Source organism: Aethalodelphis obliquidens, unplaced genomic scaffold (genome assembly GCF_003676395.1).
Source record: "Aethalodelphis obliquidens isolate GAN/ISIS:26980383/991018 unplaced genomic scaffold, ASM367639v1 scaffold88, whole genome shotgun sequence".
Lineage (NCBI taxonomy): Eukaryota > Metazoa > Chordata > Mammalia > Artiodactyla > Delphinidae > Aethalodelphis > Aethalodelphis obliquidens.
The window spans coordinates 2042188-2059324 of record NW_020838032.1 but is presented as its reverse complement, the minus strand read 5'-3'; the positions used below and the strand labels follow the sequence as shown (position 1 = coordinate 2059324).

Here is a 17137-nt window from a genome sequence, read left to right as displayed (position 1 = left end):
ACCTGCTAAGAAGTGGGACAGTTATCTTTCTTAAAAAATGAAGCAGGGTTTCTTGGGGACTTCCTGCAGTTTTCTTGTATTCACACAAAATCTGAAACATTGCGCCCTGCAGTTTTGTAAAGAAAGATCCAATTGTAATTGGAAAATGCAAAAGGGCAGAATTAAGGTTAACTCTGGATTTCCTGCTTCTCATGCAATTAAATTCTCCCCCTTGCCATTGAGTTAATGTAATTTTCCCCCCACATAATTGGGCATAAATTACTGGACAAATGTGGGATAAGTTGATATGGACTATAAGAAGATAATGAAGTAAAATTATAAGAAATTATAAATACAGTACTTGGATTTTTAAGAAGCAAGAATTCTGTCATTAAGCCAATGAAATATCTGCAAAGTAATCTAATAATAGATTATGAAAAATTAATTTCTAATTCAACTTTTATTTACAAAATAATTATTAAAATAATAAAAATAATGACTCTAAGAACCTCAGTCAAGAATACTTTTTTGCATTCTAAATATTGCTTTTGTTTCCCTTGCTATTTTTCCCAATATACCCACTGCAGGTGCATTATTCTATTTGGGGTTGTCCCCTTCCATTTTGACTGATACATGTTTTGTTTTGTTTTTTAATTGAACTATGGTTTATTTACAATGTTGTATTAGTTTCTGGTGTGTACTGCAAAGTGATTCAGATATTCTTTTTCAGATTCTTTAACATCATAAATTACTACAAGATATTGAATATAGTTCCCTGTGCCATATAGTAGAGCCTTGTTGTTTATCTATTTTATATATAGTAGTGTGTAACGTAGTAGTATGTATCTGATAATCCCACTCCTAATTTATCCCTCCCCCACGTCCCCTTTGGTAACCATAAGTTTGTTTTCTGTGTCTGTTTCTGTTTTGTAAATAATTTCATTTGTATTATTTTTTTAGATTCCACATGTAAGTGATATCATATGGTATTTGTCTCTGTATGACTTACTTCACTTAGTATGATAATCTCTAGGTCCATCCATGTTGCTGCAAATGGCATTATTTTATTCTTTTTTATGGCTGAGTAAGACTTTATCCATCTGTTGGTGGTCACTTAGGTCGCTTCCATATCTTGGCTATTGTAAATAGTGCTGCTATGAACATTGGGGTGCATGGACTGTTACATGTTTTTACTATTAGTTTTGTTGTATTTGTATTGTCTATTTTGGGTGAAGCAGCAATAGGCAAGTAGAGTCTTAGAAGAACAGAAGTTGCAAGAAATAAATCTTTCACTACTGCTCTTAATAGAAAGATTTTTGCCTCTGGAAGAGATGGACCTAGCCACCCATAAACACATAGGAAGTGATGGCTGGCTTCACCAATGTAGTGACGGCTGTGCTTAATGCCATGATAGTAAAAGAACACCCTTGTCATACAAATTGTTTGCAGATTTCTATTCCTGTGTAATTCCATCTGTTTGTAATACGACGGTCTGCACTGCTGCTGGCACCTCACGCTCTGAGTTAAATGGATCTCATCAGAGCCCTGTGCTGACCCTGGATCTGCAGACTTGATTGGGGTGGGCGTTTCAGTCTGGAGGGATGCTCATTCAGCAGTGTCATATTTGGTCATCTGGGCTTACACATGTGCCCTCTTTAAAGGACCAGTTTGAAGGGTTATTTTCAATTTATTGAAAGAAAACCTTCATGTATAGGTCTTATTTATTGCTCAATATCAAGCCTCTAGAAAGTTAAACATTGTTCTTGTTTGTTTCGTGTTCTGTATTTATCCAAAATGTATCTTATCAAACCTTCAGATGGGGGAGGGTTGACACTAGACTTACCCATTTAGCAAATAAAAATGTACAACCCCCATAACAGATAAAGAACAAATAACTTTTTAGTGTAAATATGCCCCCAATTTAGCTGAGCATCCTGTATTTTATCTGACAAACCTAGTTGAGACCAAATCAAGATTCCAGAGTTAGATGGGGTAAAAAGATTGGTCACAACACACAAGTTGCAAATTAAATATAAATGTGATTTTGAACATTCGTGTGTGAATAGTTTTTAGGTCTTCTGGTATTGTGGTTATGTTTTAAAAGACGCCTTATCTTTTAGAGATATTTACTGAAACATTGACTGGTGAAATTATGTAATGTTTGCGATTAACTTCTAAATAATACAGGAGGTAGGTAAGTGGATGGGGCAGATTGGCTGTGGGATAATGGGTACGTGAAGGTAACTATGCTTTTTTACTACTTTTGAATGTGTTTGAAATTTTCCATGATAAAGGATAAAATGGGTTTGTGTGTAAGTCATGCCTTTAGATTAAAAAAAAAAAAAAATCTATTCTTGAAACATCTTAAATGTCAAACAATTGAGGACTTGCACAGTGGCACCAGAAGAGGCTGCAGATGGAGGCAAGGGCCCGTGAACGATTTCTGGAATTGTGACATCTTTGTTCCTCCACTGGGATATTAATTGCCTTGATTTTCGTCTTTATTGTCTATAGAGCAATGCAAAAAAGCTGTTGGTTACTAGCCTCCCAGAGTTGAGATTATTCAGTGTGTAATAGGATATCCAGGGAGAGCTCACAGAGAGTAGAGCATGGTTAAGTAGAGAGGGATAGGGCTTTATGCTCTGGCCAGCCTTTTGAAAATAGTGAAACATGAAATGAAATAAACCGTTGGGTTAGGTCAAAATAACAAACGTTACTTTTTTCAATTTGTTTGTGGTTGTAACTGATTGGATTGAAGCCCTGGTAAATTAATAAATTGAGTATATAGCCTAATAATTCAGTATCGGCCTACCTTCCCTAGCAGGTGAGCTGTCAGCAGCTGGGAACGCTCAGTCCCTGGCGTGACTCTGGGCAGGGTTATTTACTGATGGACATCTTTAATGATTTGTCTTTTTCTTATTCCAGGATTTCCTTCAAATGCTGTTGGAGAGCATCCCAGAAGAAAGAAGGTGAGGACCGATTTAGGAATTAAGGGCCCAGTTTTATTTATTTATTTTAACATCTTTATTGGAGCGCAGTTTTATTTTTAATGTTAAAAATGACTCTGCCATTGTTTGGCAAGTTGCAACCTAGAAAGTTTAATCTTCCTCTCTCAATAGAGGAGGGACCTCCGCAGACAGCAGGAGTCCTGGGATGATCAACTAGGTCTAGAAATATTGGGAGTGTGGATTCTGGGAGCCAGCACACGCAGCAGGGGAGCCCCAGAGTCAGGAGTCCTGAAAGTGGTAGAGGAGGCAAGCCAAGGACACTCTGTGGCCTCAGCTGCTGTGGAAAAGAATGGAGGGCAGAAAAGTTCTAACAGTTAGGGTGGCTTGTTTTGAAATGTCTGAAATGTTTCAGATTTACCATCCTCCTTTTTTTAAAGTAAACATATGGGTTTTCTTCACGTAAAAAATCACATCAGATGTAGCCATTATTCCTAAGGTCAAGAACAACAGTTTACCTGTGAGAATTTTTCTTTTCTTTTGTACTTGCCCTGAAATAACTTTTCAGGTCCTCTAATAGAATGGAGCAGTTTCCTTAGGAACTAATACAGAAAAAGGAAAAAGAAAATGAATAGAAATTGTATATTGCCTCCTTAGGCTGTTACGAAAGTCTGTTTCTGAATGACGACTGTGCATTCTTTAAGAAGAACTTCTCAGGACACAAATACAGCAATTTTCGTGGAAGCCACAAAGTGCATTTTTAGTTTTGGAGGTCTTCTTTCTTTTCATCCTCTTCCTAATAAGGTTATGGAGTTATTTGGATGGCCCCAAGCCCTCTGGCTCTGGGGGACCTGGATTTTATCATTGCGAATATTTTTTGTGGACCCACAAAGAGACTTTTGTTGTGATTGTGGAAGTTAAGAGCAGCATCTCCATTGAATGGTGGCCACAACCACCAACCTTCACCCCTGAGAGGACGCCTTGCCCAGTTAGGATCACTTTTTCGCTAGCAGGCTTAAGCTTCTTTTTAAAATTCTCCTGAAGCGTTAAGGAGATTTCATTGCTACAATGAATGTATTTCAGCAAGTATACTAGAATATATTTTGAAACTGAAACATCTTCTTTCCTGCCAACTAATCTCAGAATCAAATCCAGCTATTAAAGCAGACTGTTCACCCTTTTGCCTGTGCGGCATGTTGTACCAATTTCATCCAGGTCTCCAAAGGCCCCACACCTACCCCTGGAGCTTCCAACCTTTGGCTCCATTGCAAACCGATCCTCAGGCACATCTGTTAAGCACGTGAGCTGTTCCGAACAGGACAGTCTTTCACTTTAGACCAGCCAGTTAGGGTCCTGGGGCTGGCACGTCTGTGTCATACTGCGTTTCCATTGTTCTCTTGCTTTGATGAATTTTAGCATCCTCTACTGAGCACCTCCCTTACCAGACTATAGGCTGGACACTAGGTAACAGAAAGGAATCAATTCTATGCCTAGCCCTCAGGGAGCTCCTGGTCAACTTCTGAAGACGAAGATGTACATGACACAGGTCATGACTCAGGGTAGGAGGTTCTCTGGTGAGCTTCAGAGTCCTGGGTGCATGGAGATACAGTTCAGCAGTCCTAGCCTCGAGCCTTCAGGCCAGAGGTACTACTGAAGGTTTTAGGTAGGGAAGTGCCGTCAGCAGGTTGGAAAGATACTCGGGGGGGGCAGCATGGAAGATAGATGGGGGTGGGGAGAACTAGACGTCAGGAGACCAATTAGAGACCGGTACAGTAGTTCACTCAAGAGATCCAGAGCTGGAGCCGTGGGTGGGATGGTGGCAGTGGGCTTTGAGAGTACGAACAGATCTCAGGAATATTCCGGAGGTGCCACAGTTAAGACTTGGTTGATTGGTTGTGAAAGCTGAAAAGAGGAGTCCAGCGTGAGCTGACCTTTCTCTCTTGGCCACTTAGTTACGTGCTGAGTGTAGAAGCCCTGGAAATCCAGCTGGTAGTTATTTGGTCTCAGGAGTTAGTATGGGGCAGAGGGAAGGAAGGGAGGGTATTTGCAGTGGAAGAGCGGAGATGAGAAGTCATGTTTTAGACGTCTTCAGTGTGAGGTTTCAGTTTAAATGCTGATGAGACCAAGGAAGGAAAAAGCTAGAAGTGCTTAGAAGGAGATTCAAACAAATCCTGGGTGCCTGTCTGCCCTGGTAGAACAGCACCATATCCAACATGCCTTGCCCATCTGATACTCCAGCGGTACCAACAGCTGCGGGTTCTCTCTTTGCTCATCAGCTATTGTTGTTTGTGTGTGTGCGTTCACGTGTTTGTTTTAATTCAGTACTTTTCCTCCCCCACGAAGCTAGGGAGTACTCGTTTGTAACTGTTACCTCAGCAATTTTCATTATCTACCCAAGCACAAATGACTTGCTCTGATCAAGAAAAGAAGTAACCACGTGTAAAGCTTTGAGGCATACACTATTTGCATCCCGCCACATAGGGAGGGAACTTATAAACGTAAATTACTAAAATTTAAAAACCCATACAGAATGTAAGTTGCATTCCAGAACAAGAGCATTTTCTGTCTCAGACCCTGAGCATGGAAGCTCCTAAAGCCTTCATCCATCTAGAACTGTACTTCCCCAATTCTTTCCATCTTCTCTCAGTTCCTGGGAACATTACCGGGCCTTGCGCTTTCCTTCAGAGGCGCAGATAGAATGTGATCTTTAGAATCTCGAGAGGCCGAAGACGGAGCCAAGAGTGATAAAGACCTTTCTCCTGATCAGCAACAAGTTGATAGGCACAAGCAGCAGATCTGGTTAATAGTCAGTTCCCCATCCTTGCCACTCCACCCCAGAGATCAACCGAAGAAGCAATACACCACAGGCAATACTGCTTTCTCGCACGCCCGGGTCGGTTTCTATGTACTGTAATATTACGAAGAGAGGAGCAACTGGTCACTTTCGCAGCCTTAAACACAGATTATTTCTCTAGCCAGCGTCGTGCAGGATGGCCAGCATATTCTCTCCCTTGCAGCATTAACTACACGTGACCACATTTAGAGGTCACAGGGTCCGGAGACCCCACTCCTAAAACTCAGAGCTGCCTTTCAGGACGTAGGCGTACAGCAAGGGAACTCTCCTGCCAGAGGGTAAAACAACTTGCTGTTCCAGATACCCAGGAGGTCTCAGTAATGAGGCAGAAGTACCGCTCACTAGTACAGAGATGGAGGGCGTGCAGTCGTGGGTCTGTGTACTTTTAGCTATCTGTATAAAATCAATTTCCATAGTGATCAGACATGCAGAAGAGTAATTTCCTGTAAGTTCTGGATCCCAGCGAAGTGGAAATGCTTCTGCTTGTCTGTTGTGATTATTTAAGCCACATGATCTCAGAGGGGAAAAATTCACCCTTGGCTCTGACTCTGAGTGTCTTGATTTGAAAAAGTCAGCTTTCAGCTTTACCACTGCTATATATCCAAGCTCAGACCTAAAAATTCACCTGTACTGTCATCTCAGTAATTATGATCAAAACAGCCAAAATTCTGTACATATTTTTTCATAAAACATACAGCCCATTTCTTTCCTGAAAGTTCAGCATTTTCAAACAGTCTCCCATAATTTCCTTGGGAGGTAAGGCTACTTATACTACCTTAAAAAATTGTTTCTGGCAGATGGAGTTAGTGCTTTGATCTTCCTCTCATAGTTTAACATCTCATTCCACGTTAGGAATCTGTAAACAGGCATCAGTGCAGTTTGATGTCTGTGCTGATACTGGGAGTCTAGAAACTGAGATCCTTTCTTTAGCCTGGGCTGACTTTGACTGGTCTTCTTATACTGCAGTTTCTCCATCTCCTAAAAAGCCGCACAACCATTGACACCCACTTCACGAGGATATTATGAGGAATGAAGTGATAATGGTTATAAGATGTATTGAACCTTTCCAGGGGAAAGCGATCTGGAAACACAGGTTCTCTTCATTCACAGGAGAGTGTCTTTTGCTCCTGGATGCAGCTAAACAATGAACTCTCCTGTCCTCATGCTTCTGCCCCTCCCAAGAGTCTCCCTATCTCTTTGGAACTGTAATTGAGGGATGGACACGCAGGGCAACCGCAGCAGCGGCCAGGTTACCTTCAGCAGGAGAGATGTGAACAAGAAGTCAGCGTTGGTGAGAGCCAGCGCAGGCCTTCTCCTCCTGCAGGCTTGTCTGCATGATAAATCGTGAACCAATGTATTGTGGATTAATTTCCTGAATTAAACGCAGAAAGAAAAGCGAGGGCTTTGCAGCCAGGCAACACAAGTTTGAATCCCAGCTCTTCAAGCACCATCTAGGAGGCCCTGCATAAGGCCCTCAGTCTCTTGGACCTTTATTTGCTCAACTCTAAGATGGGGATAATAATATTGGTCTTGTACAGAACCTCACGCCTGATAGACATCCACCGAATGTTTGCCGCAGAGAGAAGCTTTTGCCTGTTCTCAGTCTTCTCCGGTGAAGACTTGAACCTCAGTTAGTAACATGCCGGGACTCAACTCCCCAGCCCCCGCCCTCCTCCATGCCATCCCCCCGCCATGCCACCGCTAAGGAAGTGTCTTTAAGCTAAAATTCCCTGAAGGAAATTTATGTCCCTGTCCTCTTACTCACTCCTCCGTGGACATGCACAACAGCTGTTCACCATCTTTTGTAAAAATCGCTTGAAAATGGCTCTGAAGTCACTCCCCAGACTTCTCTTCTTCAGGATATTTAATCCCAGTTCCCTTGACCTCCCCTGTGGGTCCAATGTGCTTAGCCCTTTGATCATCACTACTGCTTTTTTCTAAATCCTTTCTAAATTCTCTGTCTTAAGTTGTGGCAGGTTTAAGAATGCCCGTTTTCCTAGAATCCGCGGCACAATGAAGCTCAGTTCCGAGTCGGACACTTGCTGCTGCCTTCTTGGGTATCACCTGAAGGATGGGTGACGGGAGCTTTTGGCCCCAGGGCCCTGGACACAGGAGTGTCTCTCTTTGGCTGGAAAGGAAGTAGATGAATGAGCTGCTTAGACAGAAGCACCAGTGAAGGAAGGACAGGGAAGAAAATGGACCCTTGCTTCTGAATCAGGGCAAACAACTTAGACTGCCAGCAGGGCCTGCACAGCCGCTCAAACCCCGGGGCAGCAACCCTTCCCACCCGGGTGCCAGGCAAAGGTGCAGAAGGTTTGCATTCGTTCCAAACAAGAACAGGCCTTCCACTGAGCATAGTCTTCAGTGGAAATTACAAGATTTGTCTTACCTTCCAGCCTCACCAATGTCACTAGAAAATAAAACAACCTCAGGTCTCCTTGGACACTTCTCTAAGTGGCCCTTCTGCCCCACTTTCCTCCTCCTAGCAGATCAGTCATGCCAGTTGAGGGCATTTCCAGTGCCTCTTTCCATGGCCAAGCAAATAAATCAAGCCCAAGAAACCAAGAAAGAATCATGATCTTGATTTAAGGTGCTCTGAGAGATGCCTCCTCTCTTCTCGTCGCCCCCATCCCCAGCCCACGTGCATGTGCACACACACTCACACACAGACACCTGAGGGCACACACGCATGCACGCACGTGAGCACACTCACACACTTCCACACTCTCACAGCCTACAGAGGGGACTTGGCCATCTGCACTGAGGGTGGTGATGTTAGATGACAAGAAATAGTGGGGAAAAGCCCAGGGATGGTGGTACCTGGCCTTTCATAGAGGCACAGCCAGTAATTCCGCTGACCTGGGAACTGGGCAGACAGCCTAGGGAGGTGGTCACCTTCCCCTTATTCACTTCTGGCCTCTTCCCTGCCTGGTCATCCCACAGGTGGGCATCATCTTGAAAATGAATCCAAACCGGTTTCTTTCCCTCTTCGTATTTTCTCTGTTTTGAAATAGCAACAGTTGCCTCCTTCGGCAAACTTTGCTTTTGCCCTGGGCAGGGAAGACAGAGGCACACAGGTGACTTGCTTCTCAGTGGAGAAGCAAAGGAAGGGACAGTATCAGTCAGCCCCGTATTCCCCAAGCCCACCCCCCTCCTTCCCTCCCTCCCTTCTCACTGTGGTCCAGCCCAAAGCCCAACCAGCACAGGTGTGAGGGGAGTACTTGGCCTTCAGCACCTTAACTAATGCAGACAGCATTGTATCTTTGCACAACTTCTTTACAATTCCAAAGGGAGGGAGGAGGGAATATTACATATATGTAATATAGTATATAAAATTAAAAAAAAATACAGAGCGTAACAACTTGGGAATATCCTACTGGGAAAGGTGATTAGTAACTTAAAAAGGAATGATCTTTATTGAGTCAACAATGAAATGTGTTTTCATTCATGCAAATAAAAAGTATCTATGGGGATCCTCTCTTATGCCAAGAACTGTTTTAAGTGCTGGGTTTAGGGAAGTGAGTAAAACAGACTTGGACCCTGGTCTCAGAGAGCTTTGAGCCAGTGAGGAGAGAGTTAAAAGTCAAGTAACCAAATCAATTGCAGTCACAAACTGTTGACGGACGCTGTGCCACAGAAGACAGGAAGCATGGTGGGTATGACACACACAGCCTGGGAGAGGCTCCAGGAAGGCCTCTGTGGTTAGAGAGACTAGGCATGAGCAAGAATTATCTAGAAGCCGGGGAGGAATGGCTTAAACTTCAGGAAGACAGTCTGCTGAGCCTAAAAATATTGGACACTTAGTACATTTAAGGAGTATTTAAATCAGCAGGGCATGAAACCAAAAGATTTCAGCTTCCTTTGGATCAGACGTAACAAGCAATCATAATATTTCAGATAAAGCAGAACGAAGGCGTGCTTGAAAACAAGCAGCAGAAGCCATGTGTGCTCCATGGCTGTGAGCCTCTCAGGGCTCCAGTAATGATTTGTATCATTTTTGCTTGCTGTAGCCCATGGTCACCATAAAGTTGGAATTTCATTTTGGTGTGCTACGTGCTATAGTGTTCAGATTTCACTTTACTCCACCTCTTTCCAGGAAGCAGGCACGCCTGCTGTGTCCCATGAACATGCCCTATCCTCCTTGAATGGCACTCCCAACCACGAAGTTCCTCTCAAGACATTAAAAGCACCTATTGTGGTGTGCCTTTGATTCTTAGATTTCATTGTGTGCACTCCCTTTGACTGGAGAGGAGCTGTACTGAACGTGACCGGGTCCCCCTCCTCACTTTAACCTGCGACAGCGTTGCGCTTTCTCCCGATTTCTCTGGAAGATTGATGCGGTGATGTGCCCGAACAGTTAGAACCATTCTGTGTAATGAGTGCTCTGTAACTTTTTCAGTCCTTTACTTTTTGTTGTTGTTGTTTTATTTTTAAAGGCTTGAGTTGTCTGTTGAAAACATCTTCCAAGACTGGCTGGAGAGTTCCGGAATACCACAGGTGTGCTTAAGATAACTGCTTCCCGAGAGTCTGTGGAGGACAGTAAGGCTTGTGTACTTTGCTTTTCATATTTGGTGTATCCATCATGACAGTGATTTATCTGTATATACTTACAAAAGTAATCCTCTTGCTGAGTTGGAATATCCCTGAGTCAGGAAAATGATGGTCTCCCACCCGCTTAGGCCTGCACGGTGATGTGTGCCTCAGGCCTCTGCCTCTAGTGAGCGTGGTGCTGTAGGTGGACGTTCTGGTTGACCCTGAACTGAGTGTTAAATGAGGTCTTGCAAAGCGTGGCGTATACTTTGGGCGGCGTCACCCGGCAGCAGGTCAATGCTGCCATCGGGCCTCGAGCTCTGCCATTTGGATGCAGCCACATACGCGTGAGCTTGCTTGCCTGCCGCGTCCCTCGGACCGGGCGTACCCATAGTTTCTCCGTCATCACCCCTGTGCGGCTGCCCTCGACTTCCTCCCCTGGCTGTGCATCTCTACCTCCGGCTGCTCTTCTCATCTGAGGGAGCAGTTTAGATTCATTTCTCTGCCTTAGGGACCGGGACCCATCCCTCCTTCAGCTTTCCTTCTCTCCCTCCCTTTCAGCCCATGGGCAACTCTGAGGGAGAGACGGTTCCCAGGCCTCCCTCGCTGCGAGGGGATCACCCAGCCTGGAGCCTTCTCTCCCTTCCGCGCTCCCCGGGTCTTGTGCTTCGCGGAGCCTGAAGGGCAGCCCCGAGGGCCGACCCTAGCTGGAGCCTGGGCCCTGAGAAGTCCGAGGGTGGCGTCCTGGATGTGGCTGGTCAAAGGACCCTGTAGGCCTGCAACTCTCCCAGCCTGGGCTGGCCCCCGGAGCAGCTGCAGACCCATCATAGTGGGCCCTAGCGTCTGGGAGTGGACCCCCAAGGTGGTGAGAAACTCTGCCCCGGGCCCAGGCAAGCAGCGCTGTTAGCCTGTTCGTTTCTGGTTTCATGACCGGTTATATGAGCTTCCCCTTGGGAGTGTCTGAATGTCAATGAAGGTCTGTGAACCATGAAATTAAGGACCAGAAGGGGCTGTTCTCCATTACCTTTTCATCCCTCTACTCACATCTTTGTCCTGTTCTACCACACGGGGGGAAATGTCGGCCACCAGCCACCATGAGCTCATTCCTAAAAAGGACGCATTGCCTTCGGTTCGGGAATGCATGTCACCTGTTAAAACTTGTTTGTGTTTTGGCCCAGTCCTTCTGGCAGTGAAGAATAAACACGCAAAACAAAATGGGTGGAATAAGGCAGCACCTGGTCCTGGGAGGCAGTGCTTTCAACTCGTGTATATTATAATGAGCTCCTGTGATTTCTACGTCAGTGGCTTCCAAACCAGGCCACTAGCTGAGTACAAAACTCCCGGGAAACAAAGTTAAGGTTTGTCTGAACCTAAATAGCCAAGCCTTGCTCTTCTTGTCTCCGATGGGGCTGAGGTGAGGGCTGGGTATCCCGCGAAGCCGTCTGCCTTGTGTTCCTAGGCCAGGCTGTTGCAAGGCTTCCAGACATTCTTAGCAGGGCCTGGAAGCTGGGAAGAGTTGGGAGCTCAAAGAGCAGAATCCCACATTTCCTGGCCCAGAACAACAAGGCCACTGTGTTCAACAGTTAGCCCCGAGGGAAGAGAAAAGAAAGAGTCCTTAATCGAGTGCCCAGAAGCAGGCGCACCCCACTCGGGCTGCAGCACTGGGGCTGACCCGCTTGCTCCCAGGAGGCTCTAATTTCCCCTGAAGAAGAAGAGGCTTTGCCACCAGCAGGAGGCTTTTGCTTTTCATTAAAAGGGGGAGGGGTGCGTGGAAGGGAGAGATTTGCCTCTGAGCGGTACGTTTTTTCCAAAGGTCTAGTTGCATTAGTGACAGCTTATAGCATAGACAAGCATCTCCGCTATAAACTGACGAAACCTGCTGTCAAAACACAGCCAGGTGCAATGAGGCCAACCCGGCTATAAATTGTATTTAAGACCCAACTGGTATTTCCTTGGGTGCTTAACTGTTCGGTAAAAACAACAGTGTCAGACAGAAAAGACCCTGATTTAGCGCACATCTCTCCATTGGTGAATGATCAGACGGCATCTTTTCATCTCTTCACCCATTTTCTGCCATTATTTATGCAGTTGATGGTGATTTACCTGCTCGCAGCCCTTTTCGCTTTCCTTGAGAGTTCCTTCTCGTTTCCACTTCAGTGAAAGACTCTGCGCCCTCTTGTTGCAGGAGCCTCACAGTGAATGGAACACCTTGTTCTTTGTCCCCATCATTATGATATAAAGTTACTGGTGTGTTTGGCCTGGAATGACAACCAGAGCACTGAAATCGTTCTGATGCTCTTTGTTCTCATTGAAAATTTCTGTTCACCAGCAATTGAAGTCATTCACGACAAAAGAGTCACGTTCTACTGGTGAAGTTTTCATTCTACAGGTTACAGAGGCTTTTTGTCTTCTCTCAGGAAGGCTTGCCTTGGGGTTGGCCTCCATTTTCCTTTCTGCCCACATGAATGGAAATCATTTTTTTTTAATGTGGAAATAGCTTCAGCAGCTATAAAAGTAAGCATGAACCCCAAAGAAGTAAAAGAAATTGGATCCAAACCTCTTTAAAGAAACACCCAACTCTATAAACTTTGACTTTGCAAACAGACTTAAAATTGATTGTGTCGTTGGAATTATAGATTATTTCTTTTATGACTTTTTTCTGACTATAGAAGTACTACATATTGAAATATAAAAAGTTTGTAATAAGAAAATTAAAATGACCCAGAGATAATTTTTTGATAGAAATCCTTTCAGTCATTTTACTGGTCTCCCTTTTCAAAAATAAAAATGATATGTTCTCTGTAGCAAGTTCAAGCACTACCAAAGTATAAAACATAAAAGCTCTTGCCCCTTTCAGTCTTACTCTGCAGAGATAATCTACGTCTGGTATGTGTCCTTCCACACATTTTCTGTGCTATACACTATGTAAATGTATATCCTTTTAAAAAAAACGGAATCTTATCATCCAAACTTAAGGTTTTCATTTAAAAATATATCTTAAGCAATTTCCCATATCCCTTGATATAATTCAAGAGCAATGATTTTTAACAGCTGCATAGCTTTCTAATAAGTGGTACCATAATTTAATTTACTCAGACCCTCCCGACTGTTGGAATAGTATACGTTATTTCTAAGAAAGTTGCCCATTCTGCTAATTTGACAGTTCTATAAATAGATTTTTATTTCTTTTCATGTTTGCCCAAAGATCTCCTCCCACTACTGGCCCATATGTACATATATTCCAATCTTTTTTTTAAACATTTCTATGCAAATACGTTAGAAATAACTTTTCTCCCTCCAGCCCTTCCTCTTTACTTCTTTATTTTAGTTGTTACAGAACTCTCTGACTCCTCCCTTTCTTTGATTTCCTGCCCACATTACCTGATATCCTTATGTAAATTTATAATTTTCTTTCCTTTCCTAGCACCTCCCCCACTTTTTCATTATATTTTGCTTGGACTAGTGCAGTAGCTAGTTGCTCTTTTAGCCACCAAGCTGTCACCCTTTCCATCCATCATCTACATCAATGCTAAGTGAATCTTCCCCCAAACACAGCTTACATCCCTCCTCACCAGAAACTTTTTCCCCATTTAGAACAATCTCTTTGGCTTGCTGTTTGAGGCTGTCAGCAGAACTGCCCCAAGCTACCTTTTTAAACTTTATTTTCCACCACTGCTAGGCATATGCCCAATCATAATTATCAGTCTCCAAATAGTTATGAGCTGAAGTTTAATTTTAATATAATCTAAATTTAAATTGAAAATCTAATAATACTGTCATGGTTTGGAACAACATGGGTGTGTGAATGAATCCACTTTTTCAACTGTCAATTCTATGAAATCTAAATTCAGACCAAGCATTTCTGAATCAAATTTAGCATCCAATTGAGACAGACTATGAAAACACATCAGATTTAGACGACTTATACAAAAAAGTGAAGGTAAAATATATCATTAAAGTTTTAAAAATATTGGCTACATGTTGAAATGATTATACTTCGGATACATTATAACCCAATGTATACATACCCAAGAAAATATATTATTAAAATGAATTTTAGCTGTTACAGCTTACATTTTATATGTGGCAATTAGAACATTTTAAATGACAAATGTGGCTTGCATATATTCGTATTGAATAGTGATGCTCTGAAGCTATTAGTTGAGTTAAAATCTGAGTGCATAATGCCTTAAAATCCCTCACTGAATAGATATCATTGAAATCATCTGTATTTTGGTCACATGTATGGATAAAGATGGAGCTGGCCAATCCTTAGACGCCCTTCAATCTGCTCTGATGGCATGGGTGATCATAATGCATGGGTGAGGGGTCGGATGCTGCTTTCACAGCAGGCGTTCATAAGGGTATGAACGAATTACCAGCCTCTCTTCAGTTCTTAATGTCAACTCCCAGGTGACCCATTTCCCAAGGTGCCAACAAGTAACACAATAACGCCGGTGAACCTCACAGCCCTTCTATGGCTTGGGCTCCTCTTTGGGGAAAGCGCTCAGCAGCCTTCAATGGCAAAGTCATGGGCAGCAGTGGCAGCAATGGGGATAGAGAGGGTGGGTAATGGCCAATCACATAAAGCGTCCTAGAAATAGGCAGGAGTCAAGCTCCCAGGATTTAGAACATCAGGTTATTGTGTCATCTTGGAAAATGCCTCTCCTTTCTAAACAAACACCTGCAAGTTGCCAAAGGCCACACAAGCAAATGATGCAAAAGTGAAGTCTCGTAGGGAAAAATGCTGCAGTCACAAAATTGAGGAAACTTGATAAGACATGACGCAAGAGGCTGCATGTCGTTGGGGCCGTGATGTGCTTTTAGCACAGAGCAAGCCAGGTGGTTTGTTAGAGGAATAACTTGTAGGCTTCTTTTAGCACAGATTATGTACTATTATCAGCATAACCTAAAGGCCCATTAGGATGCTTAATCTTAGTGGTGTCTATAAAAATTCTCCATTTAATGGTCATTCAAGAAAACTGAGACTGGTTATTTTGCAAATTCCAGAGAAATCATATTTTTCAAATTATATGTGTTATGAGATCCTTGGTTCTTTTATATCAATAATAGCCGTGGCCATAATGTGGTGTGGGTTTTGGGCTCCTAGTAATTTTGCTGTCATTCTTGTTCAGTGGTTAGATTAACAATTTCTAAGTGACTAAACATCTTGTCAGGGATCCTTGGAGATACGTTCTCTGTCCTCACTTGGGGCAGGGCCTGCATTGTCGATGAGTCACCACTGTCACTTAGCGTTCATCGAAGTGACGGCCCCTCTTCCCACAAGCGCCACAGAGTGATATACTGCTTGGCAGTCACAAGAGACGAGGAGAGATTTTATTGAAATACTTTCATTTTTAGCCTAATTTTCTTTATTTCTGGCATCTGTGGCTTTGTGCACATAATAGCTCAGGCTGCCATAACAAAATACCAAACTAGGTGGCTTAAACAACGGACATTTATTGTCTCACAGTTTTGGAGGATGGAAGTCCAAGATCAAGGTGCGGGCAGGTTTGGTTTCTCCCAAGACCTTTCTCCTTGGCTTGCCGATGGCCACCTTCTTGCTGTGTCCTCACACGGTCTTTCCTCTGTGTGTGTAGAGAGTTCTGTCTTAATCTCCTATTCTTATAAGGACACCGGGTCCGATTGGATGAGGCCCCACCCATGTGATCTCATTTTCCTTTAATCACCTCTTTATGGGCCCTGTCTCCAACACAGTCACATTCTGTGGAACTGGGGGCTAGGACTTCAACATGTCAATTCGGAGGGTACAAGTTTAGCCCACAATAATGCTGATTCCCAATATTTCTCTGATTAGTTCCACATTTCTTGTGAATCCTTTCAAAGTGACCTATAAAAATCACTCGAGTCAACCATACTGTATTTTATTCCCTTATAAATGAATATGCTTTGGATATAACTTTTTTGGTCCCAAATGACATTAGCATCCTGTCCACAAAACTTTAAAGACTCTGATGAAATGAGAGACAAATGTGGGAAGGAAGAGTCTATTCTCCCAGGAAGAAGTAGGTAATCGAAGGTCTGTACCAGGCGTTGTGTATTATTGGGGGACATCCGATTTGACACTCTCCAAATGTATTGACCTCTTCACAGTGTAAGGCACTGTGAAACAGCAGACATTTTCCTTTGGTGCCCCAAATGAAAGCACTGTATCTTTCCTTCTTTTCTCTCCCTTTCAAAACCTGATTTCCAGAAAGAATTTGAATCTCATTCACAGTAATCTATGACTAGACACCAAGTGAATAGTAAGGATTAAAAGTGTCTCCTCTCCCTTGAAGATTTCCTTTGTAACTGTGTCAGATCTTAGGCTTCGACAAAACTGTCAAGCATCCCAGACCAGATGGATGGGATTTGCTAGGGGACACTTCTTCCAGGATCTGAAATCATACCTCCCAGCCAGGTGCCTTCCTTCCCTGCCCCTTCCCTTCTTTCTGTGAATGTTGCCCGTATATCTATCCTTTACCAGGGACTGTGCATGACTCAAAGATGAGAGAGACACAGGCTTCACCCTCAGGATGCTTAATAATTCAGTGGGAAAAATAGATACGCAAATAACCGACCTAAAGCAGAGAGCCGTGAGTGGTGTAAAACTAACTCACTTTTAGAGTTGGGAAGAAAGAGGTCATTTTGCATTTGTGGAAGGAGAAAGGATTGAGGTACCATTTAAAGTTCAGTCTTGAAGGACAGGTAGGGGAGAAGGTCATTTCAGGCAGGGGGAGTGACATGTTCAGCGTCTAGTGGTGGAAACTAAGTGTGCATGTTTGAGCAGCATGGGGCAGAGTCAAAGCTCAGTGATGGGGGTGAGGGG

At 43.5% G+C, this 17137-nt stretch overlaps 1 protein-coding gene across 6 annotated transcripts in view; it reads left to right on the top strand.

Annotated features, from left to right (window-relative positions):
- AOPEP (aminopeptidase O (putative)) overlaps nucleotides 1-17137 on the top strand; it is a 370704-nt gene that overhangs the window by 242388 nt on the left and 111179 nt on the right. For all 6 annotated transcript variants that reach the window (XM_027094269.1, XM_027094272.1, XM_027094268.1 and 3 more), the window contains exons 10-11: nucleotides 2905-2948; nucleotides 10215-10275. In XM_027094269.1, coding sequence (XP_026950070.1) covers nucleotides 2905-2948; nucleotides 10215-10275 — 105 coding nt within the window. The remainder of the gene's footprint in view (nucleotides 1-2904; nucleotides 2949-10214; nucleotides 10276-17137) is intronic.